The 18,660-nt window shown below is 41.6% G+C and overlaps 1 protein-coding gene across 1 annotated transcript in view; it reads right to left on the reverse strand.

Annotated features, from left to right (window-relative positions):
- LOC126298023 (Down syndrome cell adhesion molecule-like protein Dscam2) overlaps window positions 1–18,660 on the reverse strand; it is a 632,609-nt gene that overhangs the window by 113,588 nt on the left and 500,361 nt on the right. Inside the window, exons 21-22 of the mRNA XM_049989376.1 lie at window positions 1,330–1,434; window positions 1,100–1,238 (exon numbers count right to left, since the gene is read on the reverse strand). Coding sequence (XP_049845333.1) covers window positions 1,100–1,238; window positions 1,330–1,434 — 244 coding nt within the window. The remainder of the gene's footprint in view (window positions 1–1,099; window positions 1,239–1,329; window positions 1,435–18,660) is intronic.

An 18,660-nucleotide genomic window follows, 5' to 3' on the forward strand; every position in this document is an offset into this window, starting at 1 on the left:
TACGGCCAGTGTAGGAGATCGCTCCCCACACCATGATGCCGGGTGTTGGCCTTGTGTGCCTCGGTCATATGCAGTCCTGATTGTGGCGCTCACCTGCACGGTGCCAAACACGCATACGACCACCATTGGCACCAAGGCAGAAGCGACTCTCATCACTGAAGACGACACATCTCCATTCGTCCCTCCATTCACGCCTGTCGCGACACCATTGGAGGTGGGCTGCACGATGTTGGGGCGTGAGTGGAAGACGGCCTAACGGTGTGCGGGACCATAGCCCAGCTTCATGGAGATGGTTGCGAATGGTCCTCGCCGATACCCCAGGAGCAACAGTGTCTCTAATTTGCTGGGAAATGGCGGTGCGGTCCCCTACAGCACTGCGTAGGATCCTACGGTCTTGGCGTGCATCCGTGCGTCGCTGCGGTCCGGTCCCAGGTCGACGGGCACGTGCACCTTCCGCCGACCACTGGCGACAACGTCGATGTACTGTGGAGACCTCACGCCCCACGTGTTGAGCAATTCGGCGGTACGTCCACCCGGCCTCCCGCATGCCCACTATATGCCCTCGCTCAAAGTCCGTCAACTGCACATACGGTTCACGTCCACGCTGTCGCGGCATGCTACCAGTGTTAAAGACTGCGATGGAGCTCCGTATGCCACGGCAAACTGGCTGACACTGACGGCGGCGGTGCACAAATTCTGCGCAGCTAGCGCCATTCGACGGCCAACACCGCTGTTCCTGGTGTGTCCGCTGTGCCGTGCGTGTGATCATTGCTTGTACAGCCCTCTCCTCTCGCAGTGTCCGGAGCAAGTATGGTGGGTCTGACACACCGGTGTCAATGTGTTCTTTTTTCCATTTCCAGGAGTGTATATGCTAGTAAATTTTGATTCTTTCAAAAATAACTTTGCAAACATGAAAACTTTGCCAGTTATCAGCACTCTTCTTTAATGATGACCACAAAACCAAATTAAGCACAGATACTACTTTACAGTAGGTGTTACGATATGTCCATCTGTTTTCGTTGTTAAGTACAGTGTTTAAATATACATGAGCAATGCAAGCCAAAGTGTTTAGATGCTGTTGATTAAAAGTGACACTCACCTCCCTCTTTAGTTGTAATAGTAACAGGTGATGAAAGTGGTCCAGGCCCCATTTCATTGAAGGCTTGCACATACAAATCATATTTTGTGAATTTCTTCAATTGTTTCAATCGGATCTCTGTGTTAGAAGAACCTCGAACCTGTGATTGCATATTTGATATAAAGATAAAAATGATTGCATAATGACTTACTTATAATTTTTAGAACTTATTGCAGAAAAACTTTACCAACCTCTAGCTTATTTGTACTATTTTTTTCATCAAACATGTTTCCATGAATGTTCCAGAAGACTGTGTATCCCAATATCTCTCCATTCCAGGTGTCAGCCAATGGTGCCTAAAAAATTTATTAGTAAATTTGTATCACATCAACATTGTTTAACATTAAAACAAAAATAGGAAACAGAAGCTAAAACTACAGTGTAATCAGTATCAATTTTGACATGTAGCAAAAAGAAACAGAAAAAGTTACGTGTAATGACAGAGCTCTCAGCACATGCCAACAGAGGAGTGAGGATCCCACCCCTGCCTTCACACAATCTACATCTACATCTACATTTATACTCTGCAAGCCACCCAATGGTGTGTGGCGGAGGGCACTTTACGTGTCACTGTCATTACCTCCCTTTTCTGTTCCAGTCGTGTATGGTTCGCGGGAAGAATGACTGTCTGAAAGCCTCCGTGCGCTCTAATCTATCTAATTTTACATTCGTGATCTCCTCGGGAGGTATAAGTAGGGGTAAGCAATATATTCAATACCTCATCCAGAAAAGCACCCTCTCGAAACCTGGTGAGCAAGGTACACCGCGATGCAGAGCGCCTCTCTTGCAGAGTCTGCCACTTGAGTTTGTTAAACATCTCCGTAATGCTATCACGGTTACCAAATAACCTTGTGACAAAACGCGCTGCTCTTCTTTGGATCTTCTCTATCTCCTCCGTCAACCCGATCTGGTATGGATCCCACACTGATGAGCAATACTCAAGTATGGGTCAAACGAGTGTTTTGTAAGCCACCTCCTTTGTTGATGGACTACATTTTCTAAGGACTCTCCCAATGAATCTCAACCTGGTACCCGCCTTACCAACAATTAATTTTATATGATCATTCCACTTCAAATCGTTCCGCAAGTATACTCCCAAATATTTTACAGAAGTAACTGCTACCAGTGTTTGTTCCGCTATCATATAATCATACAATAAAGGATCCTTCTTTCTATGTATTCGCAATACATTACATTTGTCTATGTTAAGGGTCAGTTACCACTCCCTGCACCAAGTGCCTGTCCGCTGCAGATCTTCCTGCATTTCGCTATAATTTTCTAATGCTGCAACTTCTCTGTGTACTACAGCATCATCCGCGAAAAGCCGCATCGAACTTTCGACACTACCTACTAGGTCATTTATATATATTGTGAAAAGCATTGGTCCCATAACACTCCCCTGTGGCACGCCAGATGTTACTTTAACGTCTGTAGACGTCTCTCCATTGATAACAACAGGCTGTGTTCTGTTTGCTAAAAACTCTTCAATCCAGCCACACAGCTTGTCTGATATTCCGTAGGCTCTTACTTTGTTTATCAGCTGACAGTGTGGAACTGTATCGAATGCCTTCCGGAAGTCAAGAAAAATAGCATCTACCTGGGAGCCTGTATGTAATATTTTCTGTGTCTCATGAACAAATAAAGCGAGTAGGGTCTCACACGATCGTTGTTTCCGGAATCCATGTTGATTCCTACAGAGTAGATTCTGGGCTTCCAAAAACAACATGATACTCGAGCAAAACACATGTTCTAAAATTCTACAACAGATCAACGTCAGAGATATAGGTCTATAGTTTTGCGCATCTGCTCAACGACCCTTCTTGAAGACTGGGACTACCTGTGCTCTTTTACAATCATTTGGATCCTTCCGTTCCTCTAGAGACTTGCGGTACACAGCTGTTAGAAGGGGTCATACACCTATTCAGATTTCACCAATCCCTCACCTCAGCCCAGGATATACGATACTTTTGAACTGTGCAAAAACTTGATGGTGTCACCCTTCGCACCCTTGAGTGTTTGAGACAGGATGTCAAAAATTAAAAGAAAAATAACAAACAGTTTTTTTTTAAAAATATGTTCACTTTGTAGAGCATATATTTCTGAAGATTTGATATATAAAATAAATGAGTTTGAGGAAATGTAAGACATGTTATTCAGTTTTAGGTGTGTAAAAGCGCAGTGCTACACCTCTTCACACAGCTTTATTTTATTGCACATTACTGTGAATGTGTTCAGAATTCTAATGTGTATATTTTATAATGAAAGCAACCAAACCTACATTCAGGACAGTGGAAATTAAAATGTTCTGTGGTGCCTCTCCTGGCCCTACCCCCTTAAAATAGACTGGGTGGGACTATTTGTGAGCAGAGGAATAAGAACTCTTCACTAAATTTGCACTCTTTATTACCTATTAGCTAATAACTTTCTCTTTTGTGTGACATAAAATTAAATATAGGAAACATGAAACCTGTAAAGACAAATAAGGCAGGACACATTTCTTCAATGCTTAGGACCCAACATTTTTTCTCTCTAATCTTGCTTCAACTTTACATCGCATGCTTTCCTTTCTGTACAAGAATCTGGCAATTGAATCTCAGTGTAGACAAGTGTAATGTGATGCGAATACATAGAAAGATAGGTCCCTTATCATTTAGCTACAAAATAGCAGGTCAGCAACTGGAAGCAGTTAATTCCATAAATTATCTGGGAGTACGCATTAGGAGTGATTTAAAATGGAATGATCATATAAAGTTGATCGTTGGTAAAGCAGATGCCAGACTGAGATTCATTGGAAGAATCCTAAGGAAATGCAATCAGACAACAAAGGAAGTAGGTTACAGTACGCTTGTTCGCCCACTGCTTGAATACTGCTCAGCAGTGTGGGATCCGCACCAGATAGGATTAATAGAAGAGATAGAGAAGATCCAACAGAGAACAGCGCGCTTCGTTAAAGGATCATTTAGTAATGGCGAAAGCATTATGGAGATGATAGATAAACTCCAGTGGAAGACTCTGCAGGAGAGACGCTCAGTAGCTCGGTACGGGCTTTTGTTAAAGATTCGAGAACATACCTTCACCGAAGAGTCAAGCAGTATATTGATCCCTCCTTCGTATATCTCGCGAAGAGACCATGATGATAAAATCAGAGAGATTAGAGCCCACACAGAAGCATACCGACAATCCTTCTTTCCACGTACAATACGAGACTGGAATAGAAGGGAGAACCGATAGAGGTACTCAGGGTACCCTCCGCCACACACCGTCAGGTGGCTTGCCGAGTATGGATGTAGATGTAGATGTAGATGTATTAACTCAAAGTTTGGGCAACATTTTGCTGCACAAAAGATCAAAATATCATTGTCTAATATTGAAGTAGATGTTAATATGAATAGTTCCCAAGACTGGTGTGGTTTCTCGATTTGATTACATCTTTCACAGCTTGTCACTGCAAAATAGGCCTTTCTACTATAGCAGCAATTGTAACTCACATCAAATAAGCGAAACTGTTTGGGCACAAATGGTTACTTTTAGTAACTCACTTACATAAATAACACGACAGAACATAATTCATGAAATACCAATATCAAACACCTATTAGGCGTACTACAAGCAAAAAGTTTTATGTTAGAGAATAGTCTCATATTTCATTCATATGCTCAAATACTTATATAAATTTGGAATCATCATATTCTTCCGTACATTTTGTGTGATGTCTCCATTTCTTTTCCTCTCTCTTTCGAACAAACAATCTTGTCATCACTAATTCTGTAACTATTCTTGCCATTGTCAAAACTTATTCTCCAGTTCAATAACCCTGCCAGAACTACAGGTTCAGTTATCCCATGTCTATTCTCCGGTTGGGCATTATTATGTGTTTGTACGATGCTTTTTCTGCACAGTTCCTAACACAAAACTTAGAGTGGTTGCTAACTGATGACTGTACAACTGGTAGTGTAGCGATCTGGCAAAAATTTTCTGTCAAAATTTCATTTTCTTGAATATATCAAGAAGACAATATGTAACTTTTCTTAACTGTTATTCCTGTTAGTCGTTTATTTACACTCTGGTAATTTGAATCTATGGATTCCACCAATAATCATAATAATGCTGATCATCTGCTCAGCAAATTAACCACATAAACAAACAGCAATTGGCATTCTCCCATACAGGTTTATTTGACTCAGCTCATGTAGTCCCATCCGCTTTTGTCTGTGGGAATTTTTTTATTTCTAGATGCAACGGGAATTCCCCTGGCAGATGCATCTTGCACATTATCCATGCATCCAAAAATCGGCTTATGATTCATTCAGAAATCAACTTAGAGAGTGTTCAGGTAAGCTAAGAAATCAACTGGGATGCAAGTCAAAATCATATGAATAATCGATAGAGCAATGTGCACTGGATGATAGGCACTTTGTGAAACAAGGTTTTTCTGTCCAAGACTATACATTTGGCATTCCTGAAATTGCACCCATGGCAGATACCACAATATTGCATAAACACATCTCCATGGCACAGGCATCCTAGAATCATCTCCGCTCCCTCTGCAAGATGCTACTACTGTGGAAGCCCTATCCAAACATCACATCTCTGGAATCAAATTGCTTGCATTCCAGACACCACCTCCATCAGTTATCCAATCTGCTGACATCCTACAGCTGCCTCAGGGTACCGCTATCCAACCCTTACCTTACTCACAGTGTATCTCCTCGTTTGCCCCTTATAGCAGCTAAACTCTGCCTAGGTGACCTTTTCAACTTGTCACATCCCCGAAAACACCCTACCAACACTACGCCAAATCCAGAGACAAAACATTCCCATAATGCCGTTGTTAACCTTTCCATCAAAACCCTCAGCTCCACAGAAATTTCAGTCCTATCCAAAGGCCTCATCTTTAGTCCTGCACCCAAATTCAACCATGCTAGACTTGTCAAAGACCTACTCTCCTTCTCCCGATCCCTGCAATGAAACTACTTTGAAGCCTCTTCCAGTTCCTGCCACCATCCGATAGCAATCCTCCCTTACTTCCCACCTACGTTTCAGGAATTTTTTACCTCTAACTTAACCTCACCATCCTTCCCTGGGTCCCTTACTCAGAACATCAACCTTTCAATAGAAGGAAGTCTAGCTATACACAACCTCAAAACAAATCCTGACCTGTTTATCCTATCCACACACAAAGGTTCCACCAACATCATTATGAATCACACTGACAACCTGGCAGAAGCCTTCCAGCAATTATCTGACACCTCCACCTATAAACTATGCCACAGTGATCCCATCTCAGAAGCCCAACACAACCTCCAATCCCTGCTTTAGGCCTCAGGCACTTCCCAGAACCTCTCCACTGAATCCATTTCTCTCCTGATCCCCGTGACAACCCGCACACCCACTTTCTACGTGCTCCCCAAAATCTACAATGCAACAATCCTGTGCATCCCATTGTGGCTGGTTATTGTGCCCCCACTTACATAATTTTGGCTGATGACCTAAAAGGTCTTGCTCAAACTGATGACCAAACAGTGAACATGTGACCATACATGGGCCTTGCATCTACCTTCACCAGGACTGACTGTCCTCTGGAAACAATGCAAGTACAACTAACTGAACTAGATAAGCAACCTGCAGTCCTACAAACATGGCACTCCACAAGTGCACTGTGACAGTGAAGCTTTTTCAGCAAAGATTAGCGTCTGCCCACTAGAGAAAATGTTTGCCGGTATGACAGAAAATTTGGGTCTGCAACTTGGGAATGTTGACCACCCGGTGGCAAGGAAAACATTGCCAGAAATCGGTAGTGATTGTAGCTGAATTCAATCTGGATAGCTATTAATTGTTCATAACAGAGCACCCTACTAAGCTACAATTCCTAATCATTGTAGGTGCTGATCTCTCAGTTTACCACTGTTCTAGTCTTCAATGGCAAAATACCAATGGCAGTCACCTGTATCCAATGAACAGATCTTCCATCAGGAGCTGCAGCCACATCACCTTACATCTACAAATTTCAATATTCAGTGCGTATTTGTACAGAGATTCATTGCTGAAGAAGTGTTAAACCTGACTGTTAGAGGAGATTTCTCACCATTTTATGGCATCCTGCAAGGTCTTTGCAATCGATTCCTACTACATAGTTGTCCATTCATGGACACCTATGCCATGCCAACAACATTGGCATCAAAGTGATTGCTGATGGTTCACCGTAGAACAGTCTGCTCCACAAGTTCCCTAAGTCACCTGTCCATTGCTTACTCCAGCACCGGCGAAACACTCAACAGCATTACATTGTCACCATATCAGGATCACCACTTCATGTACAGCATCATCATCTGTTCGTGGACAAAGTCGAGGTTGCAAAGCCAGAGTCTCTCTCATGTTACACAAGGCAACTGCCACCCTTTAGACAAAAGCTAATTGTCATCAACCTCTACAATAAGAATAATCATAAATTCTTGCTGTAGTTACATAAATGTTATAGGAAAGACTGCCGTGTTTTAAGAACCCTGTGTTTTGGATGATGTCAAACTATCATGAATCTACAAATCTTTAACATAATGCAATGCTTCATCAACCGTGAACTATTCAAAAAATAAGAAATTCAGCCTTCAGTTCCAAGGAAATTTTTTTTTTTTAGTTTACCTATGTTTCGATGCCAATAATGGTATCTTCTTCAGAACCTATAAATTAACCCATACGGAAATATATTAAACATTGAAATACATCAATCTAATTCAAATGTTCAAATGTATCTGAATTCTTAAGGGACCAAACTGCAGAGGTCATCGTTCCCTAGACTTACACAGTACTTAAATTAACTTAAACTAATCTATGCTAAGAACAACACCCACACCCATGGCCGAGGAAGAACTTCAACCTCAGGCGGGAGTTTAAAACTATTATGACTGTACAACCTAGAAGTACTTCGTATTTAAAATCATATCATTTTCTTCCTCCTTCATAACCAGAAAATAGTGAAGGCATTTCTTTATTGGATTCATTAAGAACACTTTTCAAATAGTGGTGGGGGGTTGTTTGTCTTTGTAGACCATGTGATCGCAATTGCAAACATTCATCCTCCTAATCAAATTGGACTTTTTTCCTCTCAGGTCTTCCATCTAAAATTCATTCTAAATTTTTGACTTCTATGTTCAACTACAAAAGTAATACAAGTTTCTGTCTGTCAGTAATAACTCACTTTGTTCTCAAAGTGAGAATGTAGTACACCTCCACAATCAGTTGTCACAATGCAAAATTATAGTTTGTGCAACAACTGAAGGAAGTACAGCTATTTATGGTTCTTGGTCATTAAACTATATGGGAAAGTGTTGAGTTAAATTCTGAACATGTTGGCAGAGTCTCAAGGATGTAGATCATGTGGCTGTGGATTTTTACTCCTTTCCTCTCTCTCTATCATCAGCAACATCAGTGCACTTTAGGACAGTTACAATTTAAAACACAGCCCTCACTCTAGCCAAACAAAAGGTAGGAAACATGTAGGCATAATGAAAAACTTTCCATTCATGCATACACAATGCCTTGATAGTTTCCCGCCAGTAATGGCATACAGATCGAATTTAAGAATGGAGTTGTACAGTCCAATGGAGATGTATCCGAAAACAAAAAGGATGAAAATGAGCACCAAAAAATTCACTGAGGTGAAAAAGTCATTGAGGCAGGCTTATTGATATACAATGCTGTCCTACTGGAGGTGAGTAATAATGATCATGACTGTAAGAATAAGTGTATAGTGAATATTTTAAATGTGGATAAATGTACTCTAATCTTCAACATATAAAGTATACAGCCAATTGGCTGTATACTTGATATACTGAAAATTTATTTACAGTTGCTGTTGTCAGCCATGTTCAAAATATGGGCACTAATGTTGATGTATACGAGAAACATTCCTGTAATGTTCAAATACTGTATTAGTAGTATGCTATTTGAGTCAGTCACATTAATTAAATATCTAGATGTAATGTGGAATTATATGAAATGAAAGAGTTCATCAGGTCACTTGTAAGGTAGGGGAACAGCTGACCACAACTTATCAAGAGAGAATACGAGGGAAGTGTAGTGTACAAACAAAGATGACCATGTACAAAATACTTAAGTGTGCCATCCCTGAGTATTTGTGAAGTATTTGAGACCCTGTACCGGGTAGAATTACAGTTCAATCACTTATACATCTGCCAGGTAAAATGACACAGTATTCGTTTACGAATCATTTTTCATAAATTTCATGCTGAAGAAAAGTTTTCATGGGTGAGGAACAAGTCAAGTTACACATTAATAGGCAGAAGTAGCCATTGCAGGTTTCTTCTGTAAAGGGCACTAACAATGAATTACTAGTGCAACCCTAGGCTTCAGCAGCTATTGTCATCTTTAAAAGAATAAATTCTGATAAGCAATCACTTCATGCCACTCTGCAGACCAATGTCTCAGCCACTGCTGGAAGCAGCCCCAATCATGGAACCACGCTCATCACTGAGTGAATGCTGAGTTTAGATCCCACACAGTACAATCTCATCTGACTTGCAGAACCCATGTTCCAGGAATGGCACCAACCTTCAAGTAGATTAGATGTAGGAATGGGAATGCTGGTGTCAGGTCGTCATACTTTGATCTGATAAGTGTAGTGGTTGGACAATGACAATGTGTTCCCTGTCATTAATGATAATCCCACTAGTTAATGCACAGAAAATTTAATCACCCATGATGAGAAGTGGTACAGCGATTGACAACCACCACTGATAGCAGTTTCCATCGCAGTTTCTAGCTATCTTACTGGGAAGTTCAATCAGTAAGAATGTGCTTTGGAAGTGCTCCATGTACTCAAATGGAAATCCTCTGGGAGAAGGATGCATTTGTTTCCCAAAACACTTTTGAGAAATCCAGAATGAGATTTTCACTCTGCAGCGGAGTGTGAGCTGATATGAAACTTCCTGGCAGATTAAAACTGTGTGCCCGACTGAGACTCGAACTCGGGACCTTTGCCTTTCACGGGCAAGTGCTCTACCATCTGAGCTACCGAAGCACGACTCACGCCCGGTACTCACAGCTTTACTTCTGCCAGTATCCGTCTCCTACCTTCCAAACTTTACAGAAGCTCTCCTGCGAACCTTGCAGAACTAGCACTCCTGAAAGAAAGGATATTGAGGGGACATGGCTTAGCCACAGCCTGGGGGATGTTTCCAGAATGAGATTTTCATTCTGCAGCAGAGTGTGTGCTGATATGAAACTTCCTAAGCCATGTCTCTGCAATATCCTTTCTTTCAGGAGTGCTAGTTCTGCAAGGTTCGCAGGAGAGCTTCTGTAAAGTTTGGAAGGTAGGAGACGGATACTGGCAGAAGTAGAGCTGTGAGTACCGGGCGTGAGTTGTGCTTCCATAGCTCAGATGGTAGAGCACTTGCCCGTGAAAGGCAAAGGTCCCGAGTTCGAGTCTCGCTCGGGCACACAGTTTTAATCTGCCAGGAAGTTTCACTTTTGAGAAATGTTAATAAAAGCCACCACTGCTGAATTTCAGGTATGTGTTTACTATGCCACAACCTGTTCGATTTCAAATGAAATTTCAGTTCCCCACAATTCAACAATGCAAAGATTAGGCTAAAAGCCACTGAAACAGGCACGTAATGTAATAATAACAATATGAAAAGGATAGATTGCTACACACTACACAGAGAAGATACTGAGTTGCAGACAGGTACAATGAAAAGACATTTAAGCCCTCGTACAAAAAAGCTCCTCTTCCAAAAGAGAAAACGCACACACACACACACACACACACACACACACACACACATACATTCTTGCAAGTACAACACACACATACCTATTCTTGCAAGCGCAACTCACTCCACATGGTCACTGTCTCCAGGCACTGGAGCCTGATTGGGACTGCGACTGCATCTGACATGACCAGTAGTTTGATGGAGTGGGTGGTGGGGATAAGGAGGCAGCATGGGTTAGGCAGGATGAGAGCTGGCAGGGTAGGTGTGGGGGAGATACTGCACTGCCTCTGAGAGTGTGCATGGATGTGGTGGTGACACGATGGGGTACTAAAGTGCGCGTCATTTATGTTGGTGGCTGAGTTTAGGTTTGTTCTGCGCATCTGACGTCACATAACACAGTCAGCCAATGAACAGAGAATGTCGTTGCCAGATCTCGAATGCAGTGCAGAGCATGGACGAGTGTCTTCAGTTTTAGAAACATTCAGTCATAAATAAAGTAATAGAACAAAAGCAATGTCTTGATAGCAGACTTTCTTTTATAGAAAGTTTGGAAAAAGCATTCATTATACCAACTGCTTCATATTCTATTAATTAATTAAACCAAACAAGCAATAAGACTCCTAATTCAGGCGATAGCAAGGAAAGGTGTTTGTATCAATCTCACGAACCGTTTTTTTGCAATAAAGAACAGGGGTAATTGTTTATTTCCTATTGTACTTCGACAAAGCGTGAGTAATTCAGAGTCATACCAACAGTGTTGATGTCAGTATTTTGCATAACGTGTTAGAGTCCTCATTGCATACAGTAGCCAGACGAGCTGCGTTAGTGTAACGGTTAAGGTGTTGGACTTCTATGGGAAAGGCTATGGGTTCAAACCTTGTGCAGTGCTTATTATTTTCATTATTTAAAAACAATATCGAAGTGTCTTGCTTCACTAATTATATTCGTTTGAATGCAATTTTTTGAAATTTCTAGTGCTTTGAAACTTCCTGGCAGATTAAAACTGTGTGCCTGACCGAAACTCGAACTCGGGACCTTTGCCTTTCACGGGCAAGTGCTTTGTCTCTTCATTAACCCTTTCACTGTTGCAGACACATGCTCTCCACATTTTGTCATCACTGCACTGCTCACCTGTGCAGACACAAGGAGTTCCCACTGCTTTGATACACTTATCATTCGATTTCGCAAAAACTATTTGGCCCAAAAATTTGATTTTTACATGTCTTCTTAACTGATACCTTCCCCCCATAAATGACTTAATTTTGTTTCGATGTTCAACGCCGTTATTATGCAGCATTAACTGTAGTAAACAATTGCATGAAATTTTGAAGAGTTTGCAGAGGTAAAAGTCCAGAGTATACTTTCCGTGTGGTCGATTTCAGTTGCCACAATGTTGAGAATGAAATGTGGACAAGATACCTAAACTTCATATAAAATTTACTGTATAACAATATCTCATTTAATTTAAGTACCACATAGGTGTCATATGTAATATTGAGAAATATTCCGTCTTTCGCGACTGTAATAAAAGTTTTATTTACACCGGATGCGTTTGGCTTTATTTTAAAGCACTTCAATCAATGAAAGGTATGGCACATACGCAATGGTACTCATATTCTATTTCTTGTTTTTGTTCCATAGTCACAGTTTTACCAATGGTACTGAAATATATTCCTCTTCTGCAACTGTAATATGCAACTTATTTAGACCAGATGCGTTTCTCTCTTTTGAAGCATCTTCAGTGGGCAGTATTTTGTCTCCTCCATTGCCAAGACACCTTTCGTAGTTTTGTGCTGCGGTAACACAATATTCAACGTTTCTTCAGCATATTATAGTCTTAGGTGGAGATTTCAATTTACCAGATATAGACTGTGATACTCAGATGTTTAGGACAGGTGGTAGGGACAGAAGTTAATAGGAACATAAAAAAGGGAGGAAGGTTTATCTGTTTAGCAAGAGTAATAGAAGGCAGATTTCAGACTACCTAACAGATCAAAATGAAAATTTCTGTTCCGACACTGACAATGTTGAGTGTTTATGGAAAAAGTTTAAGGCGATTGTAAAATGCGTTTTAGACAGGTATGTGCTGAGTAAAACTGTGAGGGATGGGAAAAACCCACTGTGGAACAACAACAAAGTTAGGAAACTACTGCGGAAGCAAAGAGAGCTTCACTCCAAATTTAAATGCAGCCAAAACCTCTCAGACAAACAGAACCTAAACAATGTCAAAGTTAGCGTAAGGAGGGCTATGCGTGAAGCGTTCAGTGAATTCAAAAGTAAAATTCTATGTACCGACTTGACAGAAAATCTTAGGAAGTTCTGGTCTTATGTTAAATCAGTAAGTGGCTCGAAACAGCATATCCAGACACTCTGGGATGATGATGGCTTTGAAACAGAGGATGACACGTGTAAAGCTGAAATACTAAACACCTTTTTCCAAAGCTGTTTCACAGAGGAAGACCGCACTGCAGTTCCTTCTCTAAATCCTCGCACAAAGGAAAAAATGGCTGACATCGAAATAAGTGTCCAAGGAATAGAAAAGCAACTGAAATCACTCAACAGAGGAAAGTCCACTGGACCTGATGGAATACCAGTTCGATTCTACACAGAGTACGCGAAAGAACTTGCTCCCCTTCTAACAGCTGTGTACCGCAAGTCTCTAGAGGAACGGAAGGATCCAAATGATTGGAAAAAAGCACAGGTAGTCCCAGTCTTCAAGAAGGGTCGTTGAGCAGATGCGCAAAACTGTAGACCTATATCTCTGACATCGATCTGTTGCAGAATTTTAGAACATGTTTTTTGCTCGAGTATCATGTCGTTTTTGGAAACCCAGAATCTACTCTGTAGGAATCAACACGGATTCCAGAAACAGCGATCGTGTGAGACCCAACTCACTTTATTTGCTCATGAGACCCAGAAATTATTAGATACAGGCTCCCAGGTAGATGCTATTTTCCTAGACTTCCGAAAGTGGTTTGATACAGTTCTGCACTGTCGCCTGATAAACAAAGTAAGAGCCTACGGAATATCAGACCAGATGTGTGGCTGGATTGAAGAGTTTTTAGCAAATGGAACACAGCATGTTGTTATCAATGGAGAGACGTCTAAAGACGTTACAGCAATCACTGGTGTGCCACAGGGGAGTGTTATGGGACCATTGCTTTTCACAATATATATAAATGACCTAGTAGATAATGTCGGAAGTTCCATGCGGCTTTTCGCGGATGATGCAGCATTAGAAAATTGTAGCGGAATGCAGGAAGATCTGTAGCGGATAGGCACTTGGTGTAGGGAGTGGCAACTGACCCTTAACATAGACAAATGTACTCTATTGTGAATACATAGAAAGAAGGATCCTATATTGTATGATTATATGATAGTGGAACAAACACTGGTAACAGTTACTTCTGTTAAATATCTGGGAGTATGCATGCGGAACGATTTGAAATGGAATGATCATATAAAATTAATTGTTGGTAAGGCGGGTACCAGGTTGAGATTCATTGGGAGAGTCCTTAGAAAATGTAGTCCATCAACAAAGGAGGTGGCTTACAAAACACTCGTTCGACCTATACTTGAGTATTGCTTATCAGTGTGGGATCCGTACCAGATCGGGTTGACGGAGGAGATAGAGAAGATCCAAAGAAGAGCAGCGTGTTTCGTCACAGGGTCATTTGGTAACCGTGATAGCGTTACGGAGATGTTTAGCAAACTCAAGTGGCAGACTGTGCAAGAGAGGTGCTCTGCATCGCGGTGTAGCTTGCTCGCCAGGTTTCGAGAGGGTGCATTTCTGAATGAGGTATCGAATATACTGCTTCCCCCTACTTATACCTCCCGTGGAGACAACAAATGTAAAATTAGAGATTCGAGCACGCACGGAGGCTTTCAGACAGTCGTTCTTCCCGAGAACCATACGCGACTGGAACAGAAAAGGGAGGTAATGACAGTGGCATGTAAAGTGCGCTCCGTCACACACCATTGGGTGGCTTGCGGAGTATGAAGGTAGATGAATGTAGATGTAGATGTAGGTAGATGTTGTGTTGGCTGATCAGTGTTTCAGCAAATAAATGATGTTTGTGTGTGCCACACACAAAAATTATATTTGACATAGCGAAACCCAGTTGTAAGCAAAGAAGAGAAAGCAGAAAGGTGGAAGGAGTATATAGAGCATCTATACAAGGGTGATGTACTTGAGGACAATATTATGGAAATGGAAGAGGATGTAAATGAAGATGAAATGGGAGATGTGATACTGCGTGAAGAGTTTGACGGAGCACTGAAAGACCTGAGTCGAAACAAGGCCCTCGGAGTAGACAACATTCCATTGGAACTACTGACGGCCTTGGGAGAGCCAGTCCTGACAAAACTGTATCATCTGGTGAGCAAGATGTATGAAACAGGCGAAATTCCCTCAGACTTCAAGCAGAATATAATAATTCCAATTCCAAAGAAAGCAGGTGTTGACAGATGTGGAAATTATGGAACAATCAGTTTAATAATCCACAGCTGCAAAATACTAACTTGAATTCTTTACAGACGAATGGAAAAACTAGTAGAAGCCGACCTCGGGGAAGATCAGTTTGGATTCCATAGAAATACTGGAACACGTGAGGCAATACTGACCTTATGACTTCTTTTAGAAGAAAGATTAAGGAAAGACAAACCTACATTTCTAGCATTTGTAGACTTAGAGAAAGCTTTTGACAATGTTGACTGGAATACTCTCTTTCAAATTCTTAAGGTGGCAGGGGTAAAATACAGGGAGCGAAAGGCTATTTACAATTTGTACAGAAACTAGATGGCAGTTATAAGAGTCGAGGGACATGAAAGGGAAGCAGTGGTTGGGAACGGAGTAAGACAGGGTTGCAGCCTCTCCCCGATGTTATTCAATCTGTATATTGAGCAAGCAGTAAAGGAAACAAAAGAAAAATTCGGAGTAGGTATTAAAATCCATGGAGAAGAAATAAAAACTTTGAGGTTTGCTGATGACATTGTAATTCTGTCAGAGACAGCAAAGGACTTGGAAGAGCAGTTGAACGGAATGGACAGTGTCTTGAAAGGAGGATATAAGATGAACATCAACAAAAGCAAAATGAGGATAATGGAATGTAGTCAAATTAAATCGGGTGATGCTGAGGGAATTAGATTAGGAAATAAGACACTTAAAGTAGTAAAGGAGTTTTGCTATTTGGGGAGCAAAATGACTGATGATGGTTGAAGTAGAGACGATATAAAATGTAGACTGGCAATGGCAAGGAAAGCGTTTCTGAAGAAGAGAAATTTGTTAACATCGAGTATAGATGTAAGTGTCAGGAAGTCATTTCTGAAAGTATTTGTATGGAGTGTAGCCATGTATGGAAGTGAAACATGGACGATAAATAGTTTGGACAAGAAGAGAACAGAAGCTTTTGAAATGTGGTGCTACAGAAGAATGTTGAAGATTAGGTGGGTAAATCACATAACTAACGAGGAGGTATTGAATAGGATTGGGGAGAAGAATAGTTTGTGGCACAGCTTGACCAGAAGAAGGTATCGGTTGGTAAGACATGTTCTGAGGCATCAATGGATCACCAATTTAGTGCTGGAGGGCAGCGTGGAGGGTAAAAATCGTAGAGGGAGACCAAGAGATGAATACACTAAGCAGATTCAGAAGGATGTAGGTTGCAGTAGGTACTGGGAGATGAAGAATCTTGCACAGGATAGAGTAGCATGGAGAGCTGCATCAAACCAGTCTCAGGACTGAAGACAACAACAACAGCTCAGAGCACTTCACTGATAGACGCTATATTCAAGTCCTATTGTTTTTGTAAGTCCACAGTTTTGTTTAATGTATTTTGTCTACTTCCTTTTGATTGATTGAAGTGCTTTAAAATAAAGCCAAACGTGCTCAGTGTAAATAAAACTTTTGCTACAGTTGCGAAAGACAGAATATTTCTCAATATTACCTACGGCACCTATGTGGTACTTAAATGGCATATTGTTATACAGTAAATTTTATATGAAATTTAGGTATCTTGTCCACATTTCATTCTCAACATTGTGGCAACTGAAATTGACCATACGGAAAGTATACTCTATGGACTTTTACCTCTGCTAACTCTTCAAAATTTTGTGCAATAGTTTATTATATTTAATGCTGCATAATAACTGAGTTGAACACCGAAACAAAATTAAATCATTTTTGGGGGAAAGGTATCAGTCAAGAAGATGTGTAAAAATCTAATTTTCGGGCCAAATAGTTTTTGTGGAATCAAATGATAAGACTGTCAAAGCAGTCAGAACATGATGTGTCTGCACAGGCGAGCAGTGCAGTGATAAAATCGAGCACAGCGCGGAATGCAGGGAGTACAACTTTGTAGCAGAGAAAGCGTTAATGTGGCCATGATGGCTTTACTTCATGAACTGCGCACTCCCCCCTAAACGTAAGCTTGCAAACTATGCTATACTATGGCACTGCTTCTATTGGTGCGTGCGTCGTGTGCAACTGGCAACGCAGCAATCTCCCGTGTCTGGGCGGGCATGCGCGAGCCGCCAAGATAAAAGAATTGAACTATAGGCACAAGTTGGGAGCTTTTGCTGGGGGAGAGGGGAGGGACAGAAAAAGACTAGTACTTGTGTTGTGGGAATGGAAGATGCAAGGAATGTGACTGCTGGAGAGAGAACATGAAAGGTGACAGGTAGATGTAGAACAGGGGCTAGTGAAGGTTGAGGCCACGGTGTTATGGAAACAAAGGTTATGTTGTAGGGACAGTTCCCACCTGTACAATTCAGTAATTTTGGTATTGTCAGAAAAGTTGGTATTGCAGGAAGGGTCCAGATGGCACAAGCTGTGAAGCAATCATTGAGATGAAGCACATAGTATTGGGCAGCATGTTCAGCAACTGGATGGCCCCAGTTTGGCAGTGGTCATTCATGCAGACAGACAGCTTGTTATTTGTCATGCACCACAGTGGTTCCAGCTTAGTATGTAGTCACATGGCTGCTTTCACAAATACCTTTCATAAGCGAAGAGGTGCATGTGACAGAACTGGAATAGGTACTAGTGGGAAGACGCCCGAGATAGATCTTGCCTAAGTCTGTTGCAGGGATGTGAACCATGAGTCATGGGGCTGGGAGCAGAGGTGGAGTAGGGACAGACAAGGATACTGAATAGGTTTTCTGTACAGTGGAATGCCACTGTAGGTGGGGTGAGGAGGATAGTGGGGAGAATATTCATTTCAGGCCACAAAGAGAGGTAATCAAAATCCTGGTGGAGAATTTGATTCTGTTTCTCCAGTCCTGGGTGGTACTGAGTCATTGGAGCAGTGCTCCTTTGAGTCAGACAGTGGATATGTCGGAGGTGGTAGGTGATTGGAGAAACAAGGCATGGGGGATCTGTTTCTGAACATGGTCAGGAGGATAGTTTTGCTCTGTGAAGATCTCAGTCGGACCCTTTGTATATTTGGAAAGGAGCTGCTTGTCACTACAGATGTGATGACTTCTGGTGTCCAGTCTGTACAGAAGGCTTCTTTGGTATGGAATGGGTGGCAGCCATTGGAAGTGTAAGTATCATTGGTAATTGGTAATTTGATGTGGATGGAGGTACTGATGTAGCTACCCTGGAGGTAGAGCTTAACATCAAGGAAAGTGGCTTATTGGGTTAAGGAGGACCAGGTGAAGTGAATAGGGAGGGTGGTATTCAGGTTATAGAGGATTGTAGATAGGGTGCCCTCACCCACAGTCCAGAACATGATGTACCCCCTCTGGCCTTTACATTCACTAGTCCCTGTCTTCCACCTATCTATCATTCTC

The sequence above is a fragment of the Schistocerca gregaria genome, chromosome 1 (assembly GCF_023897955.1).
Source record: "Schistocerca gregaria isolate iqSchGreg1 chromosome 1, iqSchGreg1.2, whole genome shotgun sequence".
NCBI classification, from domain to species: Eukaryota; Metazoa; Arthropoda; class Insecta; order Orthoptera; family Acrididae; genus Schistocerca; species Schistocerca gregaria.